The sequence below is a fragment of the Galleria mellonella genome, unplaced genomic scaffold, assembly GCF_026898425.1.
Source record: "Galleria mellonella isolate WM207_F2 unplaced genomic scaffold, CSIRO_AGI_GalMel_v1 utg150, whole genome shotgun sequence".
In the NCBI taxonomy this organism is placed as follows: domain Eukaryota; kingdom Metazoa; phylum Arthropoda; class Insecta; order Lepidoptera; family Pyralidae; genus Galleria; species Galleria mellonella.
In genome coordinates, this window is record NW_026442002.1 from 398306 (window position 1) to 418324 (window position 20019).

The 20019-nt window shown below is 46.3% G+C and overlaps 1 protein-coding gene across 1 annotated transcript; it reads right to left on the reverse strand.

Annotated features, from left to right (window-relative positions):
- Positions 1–419: 419 nt before the first annotated feature.
- Positions 420–19434, reverse strand: LOC113509280 (tubulin beta chain-like). The gene is made up of 12 exons (XM_052892175.1): positions 19283–19434; positions 17430–17541; positions 16879–17004; positions 15726–15827; positions 14850–14977; positions 14211–14378; positions 13706–13820; positions 4769–4839; positions 3645–3784; positions 3028–3187; positions 1475–1576; positions 420–674 (listed from the first exon to the last, which is right to left on the reverse strand). The coding sequence occupies exons 1-12, from the start codon at positions 19337–19339 to the stop codon at positions 603–605; spliced, it is 1353 nt and encodes a 450-aa protein (XP_052748135.1). The 5' UTR covers positions 19340–19434; the 3' UTR covers positions 420–602.
- Between the last annotated feature and the right edge of the window lie 585 nt (positions 19435–20019).

Sequence of the window (20019 nt, forward strand, 5' to 3'; positions counted from 1 at the left end):
GATGGGCTAACTGACCTGCTTCATCCTCACCTATCATCCTGGTGCCCCGCCGGTGTATACCGTTAGCGCAGGCGGGGTTACCATTCTATTTTCACCCATCAAAAAATATGGTATGGTAGGGGGGAAGGGATTGTTAGTAATGCGGGCTTTCAGTCTCATTGCTAGCAATATACTCTGTCAGGTCGACCTCCACGCGGTTCCCCCTGGAAACAATCGTGCTGAACTCCAGGTGTATTCATCACGGTGGGCTAAATGACCTGCTTTTTTTTATTATCCACCTGTCATTCCTCACTGATGCTCCGCCAGCATATACCGTTAGCGCAGGCGGGGTTACCATTCCATTTTCACATATCAAAAAAAATATGGTATGAGTTACTAATTAGAAGAAAAAAAAATACATTATTAATTATTACATTATTTTTTTATTTATAACAAAATCTAGGAATTTTTAATAAGACAAAAACTTTATTCAGCCATAGAATATAACGCCATATTTTTTAACAAATAAAAAGTTACGTTTCTGCTGCAGAATGAAATAAACTGTACCTTACTAATATCACACTATCCGAATAAATGAAAAAAGAATAGACAAATCGTTAAATCTATTCTTCTGTGTAATCTTCTGGGGGCATTTCTTCTTGTTCGTCAAATTCTCCATCTTCCACTCCAACTTCCTGTTAAGAATCGAACAATCTGTGTTTAATAACATATTTTTTTTATACAACTTAGAATGGCAAACAAGCTGACGGCCCACCCTATGGAAATTGGTAACCGTCGCCTATAGACATGAGCAGTACCGTGGACATAACAGAGTATACTGTTTCGCCCATGATACCCCCCATGCGTTGCCATTCCTGAGGACTCAGGTGTTATTCCTCTGTACCCAGTAAATTCACTGCCATACCTCACCTTTCAAACCGAAACACAGTCATGCAAAATTTCGGAAAATTTCATTAATTTCGGCGTTAGTGAACTCCATGTTTACACGTCTATAAGTGTTGGACGCAATATCCAAACCATTTCCTATATAATACAAAGTACTCTGTGATCCAAACTAATGCATAGCGTCGTTTTGTAGGTTATGTCAAGACCTTTCAAATGATGTACAGTACTGCCAGATACGAGCTCCGTAGCGCTTTGTACGTAGCCGCGAAATTTAAAAGACAAAAAGGCGGAAGGGAAAATTTTTTTTGTGGGTGAAAGTGGTATGGTAACCCCGTCTGCGCTAATGGGATACGCTGGCGGAGCACCAGTGAAGGGTGATAGATGAGAATGAAAACAGGCCAGTTAGCCCATCATGATGAATTCATCGGGAATTAACCATGATAGTTTCCAGGGGGAACCGCTGGCAGGTCGACCTGGTTGGGTATATTGCTAGCAATGAGATTCTCAGTCTCCATTACTAACAATCCCTTTCCCCCCGAAGGGAGATATTTGACAAGCATTATAAATAACTAATAAAAAAATACCATACCTCGTACTGCTGGTACTCGGAGACGAGGTCGTTCATATTACTCTCTGCTTCAGTGAATTCCATCTCGTCCATACCCTCGCCGGTGTACCAGTGCAGGAACGCCTCATGTCGGTAACAAGTTTACATTAGTCAAGCCACTGCTTTTTTTTTAAAGTGTGGGTCGCGACCCCTTAGGGCAGTGATTCTCTACCTTTTTTTTTGTTGCGGCACATATTTGACGATTTCAAAATTTGGTGGCGCACAAAGAAAAAGTTAAAAATTATTTACTTACTACAACACACTGCATAAATATTTTATGACAAAAGTTTTATATATTTGCAAAATTTGGCAGCACACTTTTAAAATTTGGCGGCACACAAAAGTGCCGCGGCACAGTGGTCGAGAATCACTGCCTTAGGGGGCCCCAGAGCCTCTACAAGGGGGTCGCGCAAGGTCGCGAAGCAGTGAAAAATCAACAGTTCTTACGGAACTATTATGTATCTATGAAGTATCTATAAGAGACATCGATTACATGTCTGTTTTAGATACTTTATTATGTATTATTTATTTTTAATTTTATCGATACCAAACTGTGAACATAAATACAACTGTACTCATGTCCTACAGCCTCAACGGTCGCGTACTGCGCGGTTTCAGAGAACACTCAGGTTATGAAATGAGCTCCCTGCCGAGGTTTTCCCAAGAGACTACAGCATGGGGTTCTTCAAAGGGCGGTAAAGAGGTTTCTTCAGGGTCGGCAACGCGCGCGTAATGCCTCTGGTATTGCAGGTGTTCATAGGGTACGGTAACCACTTTCCAGATGGGCCGTATGCTTGTTTGCCACCTCAGTGGTATAAAAAAAATCCCTTTATGGGGTAAGTAAGATTTTACAATACAATACAATTTATCCCAACTTTGACTGGTAGAGAGTGCTACTAGAATTAAATTCGTCTTTTGTACCATATTTTTTTTTTCGGTCAATAAAGTTATTTAACTAAAAAATAAGGGAAGTTTTGTCATTACTCGCCACGCTTGGCAAGCAGGTTGGAAACCGCAGTTTGGCTTTAAGAGAGACGCTACAGTCCATTCCTCAAAAATTAGGTTTTTTTTTATACAACTTAGAATGGCAAACAAGCTGACAGCCCACCTGATGGAAAGTGGTAACCGTCGCTTATAGACATGAGCAGTACCGTGGACATAACAGAGTATACTGTTTCGCCCATGATACCCCCCATGCGTTACCATTCCTGAGGATTCAAGTGTTATTCCTCTGTACCCAGTAAATTCACGCAATATCCCACCCTTCAAACCGAAACACAGCCATGCAAACACAACTGCTTCACGGTTGAAACATGAATCGGACAGAGGTACCCAAGCAATCGACTTTTGTACAAAGTCTCCCTCTGGTAGGTTTCCCTAGTCGCCTCTTAAGACATTGGATTGAGCGTGGGAACTATTGCCGATTCCCTCCAATGGAGGGAAGTCTATCTTCAGTCGGGGACAGTTAACAGCTGAAAAAGAAAGAAAGAAAGAAAAAAAAATGATGATGAAAACTAAAGTTGGTAGCAACTCACCTTCCTCCTGAACATGACGGTGAACTGCTCGGAGATGCGTTTGAATATTTCCTGTATCGCGGTAGAATTGCCCACAAACGTGGCGGCCATCTTGAGACCCCGCGGTGGAACATCGCACACGGCCACTTTCACATTGTTCGGGATCCATTCCACGAAGTATCTGAAATTATTTCACTTGGTATACGAAGAGGGAATCGTGCCTTTAAGTCTAGACCGAGATTTTGTCCCCAATTGTGTGTTCTAACGCTTGTATAACGGGGAAAGGATTATTAGTAATGGAGGGGGTTAGTCCCCATCGCTATCAATATACTTTATCAGGTCGACCTCCTCGCGATTTCCCCTGGAAACCATCGTGACTAATTTATCGTTGAATTCGCCACGATGGGCTACCTGACCTGCCTTTTCACCCTCATCAACCATCCTTCACTGGTGCCCCGCTAGTGTATACCGATAGTGCAGGCGAGGTTACCATTCCATTATCATCCATTAAGAAAAAAAACACTAGGGTTGTCACGTGCACGTTGCCGACTCTGAAGGAACTTTAATACTAGTATATCCATTTTGAAAAACTCCATACTACTTTACATTTTACTCTCCACTAAATGGGATAACATTACCCGGAATTCTTGTCCTGTACGGTCAGCATCTGCTCGTCCACCTCCTTCATGGACATGCGGCCGCGGAAGATGGCGGCGACGGTGAGGTAGCGGCCGTGGCGAGGATCACACGCCGCCATCATGTTCACCGGGCTGAACATCTGTCGGCACGGTAAGTGTGGGTAAGATATCATCATGCCAGACATTATCCGTCCACTGCTGAACATAATACTCGGTCCTGAGCCACTTGCATCCACTAACTCCCTGCAACGCATTTCAGATCGTCACTCCATCTAGTGGGGGATCGTTCTATACTGCGTTTACCCGTACGCGGTTGCCATTCAAGAACCTTTCTTCCCCCTATCACTTGTCGGTTCTTCAAGCTATATGACCAGCCCATTGCCACTTCAGCTAGCTTATCCTTCGGGCTATGTCGATTAATTTGGTTCTTTTGCGGATATCCTCGTTTCGGATTCTATCACGCAAAGTGTCTCCGAGTATAGCCCTCACTTATAGCCCGCTGAGTAGCTTGTAGCTTTTGCATACGGGCAATCGTGTAGGATCATGTTTTGGTTCCGTAAGTGATTATTGGCAACGCGCATTGGTTAAAGACCTTCGTCTTCAAATTCTGGGTAAGATATAGCAATATCTATATATATATATATACAACTTAGAATGGCAAACAAACTGACGGCCCACCTGATAGAAAGTGGTAACCGTCGCCTATAGACATGAGCAGTACCATGGATATAACAGAGTATACTGTTTCGCCCATGATACCCCCCATGCGTTGCCATTCCTGAGGGCTCAGGTGTTATTCCTCTGTACCCTGTAAATTCACTGTCATATCCCACCCTTCAAACCGAAACACAGCCATGCAAACACAACTGCTTAACGGTTGAAACACGAATGGGACACAGGTGGCCAAGCAAACGACTTTTGTACAAAGTCTCCCTCTAGTTTCCCGCGCAATGTAATTCTTGATTAATCCGTCTTCATACGTCACCGGATTTCACCCTTATGTACCACTACTCACTGATGCCCCGCCAGTGTAATACAGTACCGATAATGCAGGCAGGGTTACCAGTCTGTAATAATCAATTAAAAAATATACCTTATTAGGCATAAGTATCTGGGCCACAAACCTGTTGTGTCAGTTCTGGAACTGTCAACGCTCTGTACCCCTGGCTGTTCCTTGCAGTCAGTGGGGCAAATCCTGGAATAAAGGGGAATCGGTATTTATTTATTTACTCTTTATTGAATTAATTAAATAACAATACTGTTAAATGTTAAATCTTATTATCTCTCACTTTAGTACTATTTTCCTGTGTTCTCTCTTCGTTTTCCTTCGTCATTTTTTTTCTGTTGTATGTGTGCTGTTAAGTATGTGTATGTTATGTATATATTTAATTGTGTATATATTATCTATGTATGTGTATGTATGTATGTATGTATCTATATATGTTTGTATATGATAATATTTATATAATAGTGCGCCACCTACTCTTTGTCTTTTTCTCAATGTCCTCTACCCAAAGGTTGTCTGGAAGAGATTGCTCAGCGATAAGGCCGCCTTTTGTATCACTTCTCATTAGTATTTACTGTATTTGTTATCTCTCTTTTTACTTGGTGCAATAAAGTGTAAATAAATAAATAAATACAGAAATATATGGCGAGTAACAGAGGGCGAGAGATGGGCAGCAGCGTCAGTCTTAGGACATCTCCAAAGCCTAACTGCGGTTACTAATCCGCCTGCCAAGCGTGACAGCCACTGGTAAAACCCCCCTAGGGGAAGGCTTATGTTCAGCCGAGGACAGTCAAAGCTGATAATGATGGAAAATAACTTATAAAGTACAAAAGGCGATCTTATTGCTAAAGTAATCTCTTCTAACAATCTTTGGCTAGAGGAGAAAACAAAAAAATGGTAGCTATCGGGCGCAAGCAATATATATGTATTGTGTATCTTTCTCAACGTCCAGCGGCTCACAAACTTATCATCATCATCATCATCATAAGTCTTCTTGCCCGCCTTGTTGTGTAGGCGGGCGAGGTAGGGGCCTCGGGGTAAACCCCTCTACCCCGGCTTCATCTCTGGAGGCGACTACCTCCGGGTCACTGGGTTCTTGAGCCAGCATACACTGGTGGTCTGTGTATGCCGGCGTGGTGTCTTCTTATGTTTTGTCGGCCTCTTCTTCGCTCTTGTAAATGTTTATATATATGTATATATATATATATATATATATATATATATATATATATATATATATATATTTTTTTATTATTTTTTTCTTTTTTTTTTATCAGTAAAACGGTAATACTTTAATAAGGGGTTCATCCGCAGCCCTTTACAGGGTTGCAGGTGCGGGCCTCGGGTGTGTACCCTTTGCCCGAGCGGTCTGCACAGGCTGCCGCCTGTGCGTCAATACGTTTCAGCCCGTTGGGCTGAGCCGACACTATTGTGAATAGCGCCGGCTAGGGAAAATATAAAAAAAGGAAGTAAAAAGGAAAAAGTGAGCGGGGAAATATGAAAATGTATGTCGTCGACCGTGCAGGGCCGGTATTAACCGTCGCCCTGCGGGGTGCCTGCTGTGCGCAGGAGATCTCGCGGCAGTGCGCGTGTCGCGTCCGGTGGGCGCGCGTGAAGTGGTGCGAGGTCCCTCAGGTGTGGGTGGTGACTGCTGTCCGCCCGGCTGAACATTGTGCGTGCCAGCCGGCGGACAAACTCTTCCACCGTGGGGACCGCGAGATCTCGGGCAATTACGTCATTACGAACGTAACGACCCGCGCCTGCGCACAGTCGCAGAACGCAGTTCTGTTGGACCTGCATGCGCCGCCTCTGTGAGTCAGAACACAGTGCGTACCACGCGGGGGAGGCATAAGTCAGCTGCGAACGAATATAGGTTTTATATATCCCTAACTTCGTTCGCAGCGGGAGATTGGAATGCAGGACCGGCCGCAGCATGGCCCGCGCGGTCTTAGTCTGTGTGACCGCGCGGTTTACCTGTGCTGTCATTCGCAGCGACCGGTCGATCTCTACCCCTAGGTAGCGCACTGAGTGCTCCCATGATATGGGTAACCCACGGAGATGGAGAGGCGGCGGATAACGTGTGCGGCTACGAGTTAGCAGCGCCACCGTCTTCCCCACATTGACGGCGATACGCCACTTGTCTAGCCACACAGGCAAGAGGTCCAACAGTCGCTGCATTCTACGTGCAGCGATGTCGGCGTTGGTCGACGACGTGAAATACGCACTGTCGTCGGCAAATAGAGCGAGGACGACATCACGCTCTCCCTCAAGGAGCTCATCCCCCAAGGTGGGGATGTCGTCCGTGTACGTCGCGTACAATGCTGGTGAAATACAGCTGCCCTGCGGCACTCCGGCGGCAATAGGGTGGACTGCTGAGTCCACGCCCTCGACCGTGACATAAAAGCTCCGGCCGCGTAGGAAATTGTCTATTACCCGCACGTAGGCTTGCGGTGTGCTTGTGTGCACCAATAACTTGTATACTAGGCCGTCGTGCCACACGCGGTCGAACGCTTTCTCGACATCGAGAAAAACACCGACGGCGTATCGACCGCGGTTATGTTCGACGGCCAAATGATGCAGCACACGCGCAAGTTGGAGCGTTGTTGAGTGGCCGCCCCTAAAGCCGAACTGCTCGTCCCGTGGAGTGACGGACGGGTACAGCCGGCGGAGCAGCGCGCGCTCAAAGGTCTTCGCTACGTGCGGGAGAAGTGTTATCGGCCGGTAGCTGGCCGGGAAGCGTTTATCTTTCCCGGCTTTCGGGAGGGCGATTACTCGGCCAAGTTTCCAATTAGTAGGAAAGTGGCCGGTGCGGAGTATGCCGTTGTAGAGCTTGGTAATGAACACCAATGCTCTACGGGGCAGCTGGGCGAGTGCCGATGTGGGAATTTTATCCGCTCCGGGCGCCTTGCGCCTAGGTAGGCGCTCGATGATGCGCCTTACCTCGCCGGGCGAAACGAATTTAACCTCCGTTAAGTCCGGCGGCGGAGCGGTATGGAACTCGCCTACGCGACGTACAACGCGCTCGTGGTGCTCGACGACAGTGCTATGTGCGTCGGCGGCAGTCGGATTGGCAGTAAACTGCCCCTCCAGGTGGCTGGCCAGGATTTCTGCCCGGTCAATAGCTGCGTAACAACGCCTGCCCGTTTCATCGAATAACGGGCAGACGGGGGGTCGTGCCTTAGTGAGCTGTCGGTTTAGGGCGTACAGAGAGTCGTCGTGTTCGCCCGCGCGGGAGATTACACCCTCCCACGCGGAGCCACGCCAGTCGCGGACTCCCTCCGACAGCTCCGCAGCGAGACAGTTAAGCTCACGCTTGACCCGTGGACAACGGGTGCGGGCCCATAGGCGGCGGAGTTTGCGTTTGCGCGACAACTTATCGCTCAAATGTGCCGGCAATTCGACTCGACGACGAGCCGCCGAGTGAACGGTGGTGGTGGCCGCCTCTAGGGCGCTTTGTATGCGCTCTTGTATAGCGATAGAGGCGGCCTCTATTCCCTCGGGCGTGGTAAAGTCGCCGTCGAGGGGTATGTGCTGGAGGCTTGAACGATAAGCCGTCCAGTTTGTACTCCGCCGCTCCGACTTGTGCGATGTGGTGACCGCACCTAGGTCGAGCGTGGCTAGAACTGGGAGGTGTTGTGTGTCCATGTCATACAACACCTCCATATTGACCGGGCAGGGCACTCGCTGCACGAGTGCTATGTCCAGAACGTCTGGATATTGTCGACGGTTGGTAGGAATGTGTGTTGGGTGTAAAGGGCCCAACACGTCGTAACCGTGACTATCGGCGTCACGGAGGAGTCTGGTACCCATAGGCGATATCACCCGGCTACCCCAAGTCGGGTGTTTTGCATTAAGATCGCCCATGAGTAAAGTGGGACTCCTCCCGTCCAGAACGTTCCGGACATCGGAGGGGCAGAATTCATTAACCGGGGGGCGGTAGGCGGCGTATACTCTCAGTTCCGCGCCGTCGATGTTTATGCTAACTCCTATGGAGCGCATGACGCGGAACTCGGGGAGCGCCAACTCACCGTGCACAATGTCGCGGCGGACCAGTATAGCGGTGCCGCGGTAAGCTACACCTGCGGGGGACCGCTCGTCCCGCCTGTACACGAAGTAGTTGGGCACCCTCAACGTCTCCCTGGGAGCCAACTTGGTCTCCCCCAGGAGTATTAAATGGATATCCTGGGATTGAGCAAGGAGACGGAGGCCGTCCACCTTATCCTTTATCCCCCCGGGGTTCCAGTACAGGACGCGGAGCGAGTTACTCCGCGCCTCTGTACTGGCTTATTGTGGCCAATCCGGACAATGCCGCCGACTTAACGTCTTTTCCAGCCGCTAAGGCTGAAAGGAGGTCGACTAGGAGGCCTAGTATTAAATTTAGGGCTCCGTTATCCGCTGTAATAGTAGTGGGGAAATCGCGCGTCTGAGTCGGCTGTGGTGCCGTGTGAATCGGCCGCCGAGGTACGTTACTAGGTGTAACCGGTGCGTCGGCCAATAGCGGCCGGGCACGCACCTGTTGCACTCTCGAGTTTGATGGCGCCGTCTGGCGGCGAGCGAACGAGACAGCATTAGTTTGTTGCTGTTGCTGTCTCGTTCTATTGATTGCCCCGTGCAGCGAAGACGATAACGGGGGCTGGTGTTGGGGGGGGGCGAATGCCCCGTGAGACGGTTGCGCTCGAAAGCGTGTTGTCGCCGTCTCGACCTCCTCTAGCGGTGTGGACGCCGCCGCCATACGGTTGCGGCGTTTTCGACCGGCGCGGTTGCGCTTACGGCGCTTGGGCGCCTCGCCTCTCGCTATGGGCGGATTTGCTGGGGCCATAAGTGTGCCCCGCTTGATTGTTGGTACCGTTGACACCGGCACCGGTGCCAGCGGTAGGAATGAACGTTGGGGCGCTGTGGTGCGCGCGGAGCGTTGCTCGCGCGTCGGGGCCGTTTGAAGCGGCGCCGGGCCGCGACGATTGGGCCCGGGTGTGTCCGCAGGCAATGGGGGTGCGGCAGGGCGGGGTTGGATACCCCTGCGGCGGGCTTCTCTTTTGTACACGGCACACCGCCTATCGTTGGCGGTGTGCGGTTTGGCGCAGTTGGCGCATGTGGGCTTCTGGTCGCGCGGTCGTGTGCAGTCGACGGCCGCGTGTTCGCCGGCACAGCGGACACATTTGATCGGCCGGTGGCAATTGGCCGATGAGTGTCCAAAGGCTTGACACCTGTGGCACTGTGCCAGCGAGGAGGTGGATTTCCAACCTTCAATAGTTATGCCACGCATGCAAAGTAACTGCTGCGTGGCATATAGACGTTCCAGCTCGTCCTTGTTAAGTGGATCGAGCTGGACGTGAAATAGGCATCCTGGGCGGCCGCGACGGGCAGGTATGCCCCGTACGAGGCGTACAGGGAAGTTTAGCTTTTTAAGTGCCTCGGCCACTACGTCCGACGGCGTGTCGGCCGGGAGCCCCCTGACGGCGACCTTGATTGGGAGCTCGTTGGCGAGGCTGTAGCAGTACCAGCTTATTGCTGGGTCTGCGGCACCGGCTGTAGTAAGGTGGTTCTGTACAACACGGAACTCTCTGTCCGTCTTGCACAGAAACCGAAAGCCTTGCCCGTATGGTCGGGCGTTGGGGGGCTCACCTAGTGCGTAGGTGAGCTCGGAGAAATGCTTCGTCCAGTTGGGCAAGCATTCGACGACGATGGGCGGGTATTTTCCCCGCCCAGGTTCCCTGGATGGTGCTGTGCCCGGCGCGGACGCAGCGTTTACCTCCATAAGGGTTGGAGGGGAAGGGGGGCGCGGCACAGGTGCGGCCGCGGCCGCGTCGGCAAACGTACGTGTGGGGGACAGTGTCCCCACGGTGCGGACGTGGACATCGACGCTCTCAATGCCCACATACGACGTTAGATCGTCGTCCGGGTGACCTACGGCGCCGATGGCGTCGTACTCCATAACTCGCTCGTCCTCGCTGTCCATAGAGGGGGCAGGCGAGGGTGAGCGGGGGGGTGTGGCGCGCCGTGAGTGCGGGCGCGCATCGCACGGTGCGTTCTCTGAGTGAGACGCACGATCCGCGTAGCGCGGTGTGGGAGCGAGACGGGGCGACGGTGGTGTCTCGCCGGCGTCTAGCCGCTTCTCGGATGGGATCTCCGAGAGAGCGGGCGATGGTGGTGTGCGGCGTTTAGCGGCCGTAGACGGCGTGGCGCCAGACCGATCGCCGCTCGGCTCGGCGCGTTCCCCTTCCGCAGCAATTATGTTGCGGTTGGCGAGCGCGATCCTTGCCTCGCGGCGGGTGTAGAAGGGTCCCAGCTCTGTCTCTGGGACCGGTCTGCTGATTGTCGGGTCCGCGAGGTCCCGACAAACCACCTGCCTCGGCACGGCTTGCCGCTGCGGCAGGGGCGCCGGCGCGCTGGGCGCCGACGCGGAAGAAGAGCGGGTCGGCCGCTTGGCCGGCTCGAAAGGTTTGCGGGGGGGTTTTCCCCCGCGCTGAGACATGGTCCCTAAAACCCTAAGGCCCTACGTAGTAGCCCACGAAGGGCGAAGGGGTTGCTGAACCGACGCCGCCCAAGTGGGGACTCAGGCGGTGCCCTCAGTCTCGCCGTGGGTGCACTTGTTCTCCCCGTGAGACGACACCCTACGGTTTGAAAGAGGGGGGTGTGGGGGTTGGAACCCCACGAACGATCCCTACTATGCTGGAGGGGGGGGGTGGAGTCGACACGGCCGGGAAGACCGTGCTCTCGACCGTTACCGTGAGTGCACTTGTCCTCCCCGTGAGGCGACACTCTCCGGAACGGCCGAGAGGGGTGCGGGGGGACAGAACCCCCGCGACGACCTACGGTCCCTAGCCCTACGACTCGACCGTGCCCTGGCGTGTAGCACACGGGTGCCTACACTGGTGCACCCAGGTGCACGGACTATCTCCCCGTCGGCTTGTAGCCCTCAGAAGGGCTGACGGCCTCGAGTTCGTCCTGAAAAGGACGGTCCTACTCGGTGGCGGCGGCACGAAGACACGGAGCACGAAGCTCCGGGCACGTGTAGGAGGAATCCGACTGTACAATCTTACGATTGCACAGTTGATTCCTCGGCGGTGAGCTGTAGCGGCGGCTGTGGCGTCCCACGGCGCTCGGCGGCAGCTCTGGAGGGCTCTCGAAGGCGCAGGAGTCACGACGTGCTGGGGAAGACGCTACTCGGAGTCTCGACGGTCGCCCGGAGTACTCACGAGAAGGATCACGCACGAACACGACGGTCTCACTGCAGGCACGGGAGCTCTCTGCTGCTGCTGGTAATACTTTGAGTGTCGCTAGATGGCGTTGTGTTTAAAGTTATACGCGCACGTGACACCCCTAATTTTACAGGCTTCTTTAGACTACAGTAACCGTTTAGAATCAGACGGGAGCTATGTTTGCTTGCCAGCTTTGAGGTATAAAACTTGTAACCTACTTGTTTTATTTATTTTTTTATATGCTTTTCTAAATTCACTTATATAGTACAGATTATTTTTTTTTTTGCATGGTAACCCAGCCTGCGCTATCGGTATACGCTGGCGGAGTACCAGTGTGAGATGATAGGTTAGGATGAAAAGGCTGGTCAGTTAGCCTATTATGACGAATTCAACGATAAATTTGTCACGACAGTTTCCAGGGGGAACTGCGTGGCGGTCGACCTGGTAGGGTACATTGATAGCAAAGAGTACTAACCTCCCCATTACTAACAATCCCTTCGCCCTATAGTATAGATATTAGGTTATAACAAAAATGTAAACAGGACTTATCCCTTGAAGGGATTTCTTCCAGTACTTAGAAGTTTTCTTTTCAATAATCTCACATTAAAGTTTAAATCCATAAATGTGCTGTGTTTCGGTTTGAAGGGTGGGATATGGCGTGAATTTACAAGGTACAGAGGAATAACACCTGAGTCCTCAGGAATGGCAACGCATGGGGGGTATCATGGACGAAACAGTATACTCTGTTATGTCCACGGTACTGCTCATGTGTATAGGCGACGGTTACCACTTTCCATCAGGTGGGCCGTCAGCTTGTTTGCCATTCTAAGTTGCATAAAAAAAATATAATTGACGTAATTTTAATATATGTATAAAAAAATGTAGTAAAAATGTATAAAAGTATGCTGTGCTTCCATTTCCGTGGGTTTCGTAAGAGGCGATTAAGGAAAATTTATGGTAGAGGCAGGAATTATGATAAAATTATTTTAATGTTTTGTTTAATAAGTTTTTATATTTGCACGCCTACAGTGTGGCAGAATAAGATTGGACTATTTTTCTTGTAAAGTAACACCTAAAAATGTACCTTATTCCAGCAAATAAATGATTTCAATTTCAATTTCAAACAACAGCGTCCTACTTGTATAATAGTAAACTTATTATAAATACAAACAATTACAAGAAAATATTACAGCTGATAAAACAATGGGCGGCCTTATCGCTGAGAGCGATCTCTTGCAGCCAACCTTTGGATGGAGAGGAGTAGTTATAAGCAATAATTAAGTTTACTTGAATACAAAATATTTTTATTTATTATTATTCTTATTTATTTAACAGTGTGTTACGGGTGCAAACCCCTTCCAAACCATACTACAACATACCAATACATATTGCACAATAGCTGTTCCCACCACACAAATTCCCAGAAAGTATGAAGACACACTTTACAAGGGAAATTGATAAAAGGGAATACGACAGGGCAGTGAGAGGCCAATATGTTTTAAGTCGCGAACGTACGGTGTACATTTTAGGAATCAATCACGATTCATAGATATAATACTGTTGCTGTGCCCAAATAAATAAATAAATAAATATAATTAATATTATATAATTACTAATTTTAAATAAAGACTCTGTGTTAAATTATATTAAACGACATTGTGAACTTGAATAGTATGCGTTTTTTTAGAAAAAAAATCCTATCACCGACCGTCAGAACGTAATTAGCGTTCAAACTTTTTCTTATTTTCTTTTTTGTCAATATGACAGCAAACGCTTTATGTTAGATAAGCTGTAAAATTTTAAGACATTTAAGAAAAAAATATTTATAAAATAAAATGAAACTTTTTTTTCATTACCGGGCATAAAGAAGTGTAGCCTAGGAAACGGCACCATGTTGACCGCCAGCTTCCTGAGGTCCGCGTTCAGCTGCCCCGGAAAACGGAGGCACGTCGTTACCCCAGACATTGTTAACTGAAATAAATAATATAATATGTGGGTAATTCACCAGAGGGAGACTTTGTACAAAAGTCAATTGCTTGGGTACCTCTGTCCCATTCGTGTTTCAACCGTGAAGCAGTTGTGTTTGCATGACTGTGTTTCGGTTTGAAGGGTGGGATATGGCGTGAATTTACTGGGTACAGAGGAATAACACCTGAATCCTCAGGAATGGCAACGCATGGGGGGTATCATGGGCGAAACAGTATACTCTGTTATGTCCATGGTACTGCTCGTGTCTATAGGCGACGGTTACCACTTTCTATCAGGTGGGCCGTCAGCTTGTTTGCCATTCTAAGTTGTATAAAAAAAAATAGCAATATCATCGTTACAAACTTTTAAAATTATAATATTAATAGTATTTACCGAGACCAGATGGTTCAAGTCGCCATATGTAGGCGACGCGAGCCTCAGCGTCCTGAAGCAGATGTCGTAAAGCGCTTCATTGTCGATGCAGAACGTTTCGTCCGTGTTCTCGACCAGCTGGTGGACTGAGAGGGTCGCGTTGTACGGCTCTACCACTGTGTCTGACACCTGGAAATGATAATCATCATAGAAAGCCTGTAACTGTCCCATGCTGAACATAAGCATCCCCCTTGGGGGGTCTTGCTAGTAGTTGTTACGCTTGGCAGGCGGATTGGCAACCGCAGTTGGGGTTCTTAAAACATCTCTAGATGTTTTAAGAGTTACGAAAGAGATTTATCGAGCCAGAATGAATGGAGATGTCGGTAGGTGCCACCCTAGACGGACGTATGTCGACCGAGTAGGCGACGTGCTGAAGAAGGGCCAAATTAAAAGTACCCGTAACCGGCGAGCGTGTGTGAAAAGATTGATGAATGTGGAAGAAGCGAAAGAGGTCTGTTTGAATCGAAGCATTTGGCGTTCCATTGTTTCTGCCTACCCTAATGGGAGACAGGCGTGACAGATATGTATGTATGTATGGCGATTTAAAAGCGCTACTGCTTGAATTTTAATTAAAACTTGTAGTTAATTTATTCTTATGACCTTAGGTGATGGCATAACGCTGAACGTGTTCACGATCCTGTCAGGATACTCTTCGCGGAGCTTGCTCAGCAGCAACGTTCCGAGACCAGACCCAGTGCCTCCGCCGAGCGAGTGCGTCAACTGGAAACCTGGTTACGAAATAAACTATTATTTAATTATATACATTCACTATTTCCCCAAGACTTTTGTATTTTTTTTAATGGATGATAATAGAATGATAGCCCCGCCTGCGCTTTCGATATACGCTGGCGGGGTACCAGTGAGGAATGATAGGTGAGAATGAAAAGGCAGGTCAGTTAGCCCATCGTGACGAATACACTCGGAACTCAATACGATGGTTTTCAGGTGGTCCACGCGGAGGTCGACCTGGTTGGGTATATTGTTAGTAATCGGGCCTCTAGTCTCCAATACTAACAATCTCTTCCTCCTGACTTCGTCCGTGTACAAACCCTAAATATTACGCCCCTTATTCATAAAAAAATAAAACCCTTGTATGAGAGTATATACTATATGTCAATATATTTTTTTTATTTATTTATAAATGAGATCCACGCCAAAGTTTGAGAACCACTGACCTAACCAAAGCGGTCTGGGGGGGAAACGGATTGTTAGTGATTAGGTTTGCCAACCCCATTGCTAGGAATATACCCTACCAGGTTGACCTCCACGTGGTTCCCCCTGGAAACCATTTTGAATATTTTTTGTTGAATTCGTCACGATGGGCTAACTGACCTGCTTCATCCTCACCTATCATCCCTCACTGGTGTCCCGCCGGTGTATACCGATAGCGCAGGCGCGTTACTATTCCATCATCACCCATTAAAAAAAAACTAAATGTTCTGGATCTATATGTTAAACCAAAAATGCACCTCTCACCTTGTAAGCAATCGCAGGCCTCAGATTCCTTCCTGACCACGTCCATCACCGAGTCCACCAGCTCAGCGCCCTCTGTGTAATGACCTTTCGCCCAGTTATTACCTGCAGAATAGAATAGAATAGAACAGAACAGATTAGAAATAGAAATATTTTTTTAAATAATAATTAGTAAGTGTTTTAAAAACACAATCGGGACTTAACGCGATATGAAAGCCTTTCCAGGTACATAGTACCTACATACCTTTTTTTTTATACAACTTAGAATGGCAAACAAGCTGACGGCCCACCTGATGGAAAGTGGTAACCGTCGCTTATAGTCATGAGCAGTACCGTGGACATAACAGAGTATACTGTTTCGCCCATGATACCCCCCATGCGTTGCCATTCCTGAAGACTCAGGTGTTATTCCTCTGTACCCTGTAAATTAACACCATATCCCACCCTTCAAACCGAAACACAGCCATGCAAACACAACTGTTTCACGGTAGAAACACGAATGGGACTGAAGTACCCAAACCATCGACTTTTGTACAAAGTCTCCCTCCCTGCTTTAGCAATGGGACTTATACGTCATTATTTTTAAATAACAAACGCTCAGGCTGTGGAATCAGCTCCCTGAGGAGGTTTTCCCTAGAGCGGTGTTTCCCAATGTGGGGCCGACGCCCCACAGGGGGTCAATTTGATAGTTAAGGGGGAAGGCAATTAAAAAATGGACTCGAAGTGATTTTAACCCTATTGCTCGTGCCAAATTTAACAAAGATAAAGTAATTTAAAAAAAATGCTGTAAATATTTATTAGGTATAATTTCGTTTGACGTTAGCAAAATATCAACTGGGCGATTAGAGACGTCAAGTAAACTTTGTCGGAAAAAATTAAGTATGGGGGCATATAAATTCTAGAAATGTTTATGTGGGGCGTGGTACAAAAAAGATTGAGAAACACTGCCCTAGAGACTACACTATGGGGACTACAGTATGGAGTTCTTCAAAAAGGCTATATTAAGGTTCCTTCAGGGTCGGCAACGCGCGCGACACCCCTAATATTTCAGGTATCTATAGGTTACAGTGACCGTTTACCATGAGACGGGCTGTATGCTTGTTTGCTTACGTACTATAAAAAAAATCTTTTAAAACTCTTTAATAGAATTACATACCAGCTCCGCTCTGACCGAATACGTAGTTGTCAGGTCTGAAGAGTTGTCCGTAGGTGGCTGATCGAATCGCGTCCATTGTCCCCGGCTCCAGGTCCACCAACACAGCCCTGGGCACGAACCGCTTGCCTGGAACCAGTCGAGTTTTTTTTTATACAACTTAGAATGGCAAGCAAGCTGACCGCCCACCTGATGGGAAGTGGTAAACGTCGCCTATAGACATGAGCAGTACCGTGGACATAACAGAGTATACTGTTTCGCCCATGATACCCCCCATGCATTACGATTCTTGAGGACTCGGATGTTATTCCTCTGTACCCTGTAAATTCACGCCATATCCCACCCTTCAAACCGAAACAGTCATGCAAACAACTGCTTCACGGTAGAAACACGAATGGGACAGAGGTACGTTATGAATTCATCATGATGTGCTAACTGGCCTGTTTTCATTCTCATCTATCACCCTTCACTGGTGCTCCGCCAGCGTATCCCGTTAGCGCAGGCGGGGTTACCATAACATTTTCACCCATAAAAACAATAAAATGTTAACGTACCGTCAGCCGCCTCATTGTAGTACACCTGGATCCTCTCTAGTTGCAGATCACTGTCGCCAATGTAGTTGCCAGTCGTATCTATGCCGTGCTCATCAGATATTATCTCCCAAAACTGGCGGGAAAGACAGAACTTTTATAGACAGATAGATACACTTTATTGTTTCCTCCATAAGATCACAATAGTAAACTTATTATAGATACAAACAATTACAAGAAATAATCACAGTGAGAAAACAATGGGCGGCTTTTAGCTAAATGCGATATATATATTTTTAGTACAATTATTTAGTCGATAGATGGCGTTTTTTCTTTAAAATTTTATCAGAAATGAATTTCCAGTAAAATGTAATCATACTAACACTACGCAATGCATGGATTTTGTAAAATTTCTATAGAATAAACCTAAAAATATATACTTACTGATAAAAAAAAAGTAATTTGCAAATCGCCTTACAACTGACGGAGTTATGAGGTAACAAACATAAAAGAAATACTATCGAATTAAAAATCTGCTACTTTTTTTAAATCGGTTCATAGTATGTATCCATTCAGCGCCACTTCCTATCTATTGTTTTAAATTATCACTAAATAATGTCCCATTTATTTGAAAAATGTCGAAAGGCATGTTACATACTTTACCCAAGGGCAAATTTAATGAGTAATAACAAATAATTGTTTATTTACATAATTTATTTAACTAGGTAATGTTTTTAAATATATGTACATAATAGTTTTTAAGACGTGTGGCCCCGACACAGAGTGGGCCACGGTTCTCTCTGGAAACCATCGTGTTTAGATTTTTTTATTGTTTTTTTTATACAACTTAGAACGGCCAACAAGCTGACGGCCCATCCAATGGAAAGTGGTAACCGTCGCCTATAAACATGAGCAGTACCGTGGACATAACAGAGTATACTGTTTCGCCCATGATACCCCCCATGCACTGCCATTCCTGAGGACTTAGCTGTTATTCCTTTGTACCTTTTAAATTCACTGCCATGTCCCACCCTTCAAACCGAAACACAGCCATGCAAACACAACTATTTCACGGTAGAAACACGAATGGGACAGAGGTGCCCAAGCAAACCACTTTTGCACAGTCTCCCTCTGGTAAACTTATTTGGCACCACCAAGTTCATGGTATAAAAAAGTCTATGTAATTTATATACATTTTTTTTTATTGCGACAAATATGTTATTTTTTTTCGGTCTCCCCGATCATTATAGATTTATAGTTATTAGTCATTTATTAAAAAAAATAATGTACATTGCGTCTAAAATTATGTGTGATCATACAGAAAAGCAATAAATTAAATTGAATATTCCAATTATAGATTTATAATAAATATATTTTACAATCAACAATGTCAACTTCATCCATAGTATATATATTACGTCAAATTTATTTTTTAATTCTGGTATTTACGTTAAAACACCAGTACAAAAGTCATTAACGGAGTAACAGCATTTTTCCAATAAAAGGGATCGTAGTTTATTTTTTAATTGTGAATTTATTAATTTTTAAATTACTTTTTAAAATTTTTTCCCGCTATATTCAAAAGCTGTTTATATATTCACTTAAGCTCTAAAAACAAGTTTTTTTTTTATAATAAACATCACTTAAAGATCTTATGAAGGTTATTCTATTTCTTATATATATCTTTATAAATGACTAGATAGATGCACTTTACGCTCGCACACACTCGTATTAGATTCCTATAACGTTATTGCACCGCAATAATAGCTCGTCACAGTTACATTACGAGTGTGTCGTAAAAATAGATTCCTTTACACTCATTATACATATTAAAAAAAAAAAACTAAACTAAAAACTATTAAAAAATAGTGATGCACCTTCGACCCGATTTGATTGCCGCACTGGCCCGCTTGTAGGTGCACTATTTCTCTCATTTTCCTACAAAAATGTACTAAACAAAATGCACGGTTACTTAGCGTGCGAAAACTCGCGTACTATTTTAAGATCGTACGTCTCACGTCTCACGTGGTGTTAGTTTTTCATTGACCATTTTCTCTTCGTAGCGGCGTATAATCGTAGGCGATTTGAATGTAACAATTTGTGATTTCTTGAATTATAATACGTAAATATATTTATATAGGTATTTCATTTAATGGTTTTAAAATAATATATTAATTTTGATTGTTATCTGAGAACAAGAACGAAGTTTGTTCACGACAATCTTTGAAATTGTTCAAGCGATTTTAATGAAATTTTATAAATGATTATTGTTTGTTCTAACTGGAGAGATGGGATAGTTTTTATACCTAAAAAATGAACCTAGTAAATGATAGGTGGGATCCTCTCCCACTCAATATACTAATAAAATTGTATAGTGACTCTATTGCTAGCAATATATTCCTTCAGATCGGTCTCCACGAGGTCCGATGGAATAGCCGAAGTTATCGATCCATTTCATCTCTAAAAATACGACGTAGTAACATTGTATAGTATAATAGTAATGAAATATTGTATGTATGACAACATACAGTTTGTTACACAATTCTGAGCTAATTTACGAACATATGTACAAACAAACTGCGGGAGATAATTTTATTTTCTAAGTCGGTTTAGA

Bases quoted from the DNA above. Each gene is read 5' to 3' on its own strand.
- LOC113509280 (XM_052892175.1), bottom strand. From the start codon at position 19,339: ATGAGAGAAATAGTGCACCTACAAGCGGGCCAGTGCGGCAATCAAATC. The intron at 13,821-14,210 runs GTAAATACTATT...TATTTATTTCAG, and splicing joins ACTTGAACCATCTGGTCTCG to TTAACAATGTCTGGGGTAAC. The intron at 4,840-13,705 runs GTAATGAAAAAA...CCTTTATTCCAG, and splicing joins GCTACACTTCTTTATGCCCG to GATTTGCCCCACTGACTGCA.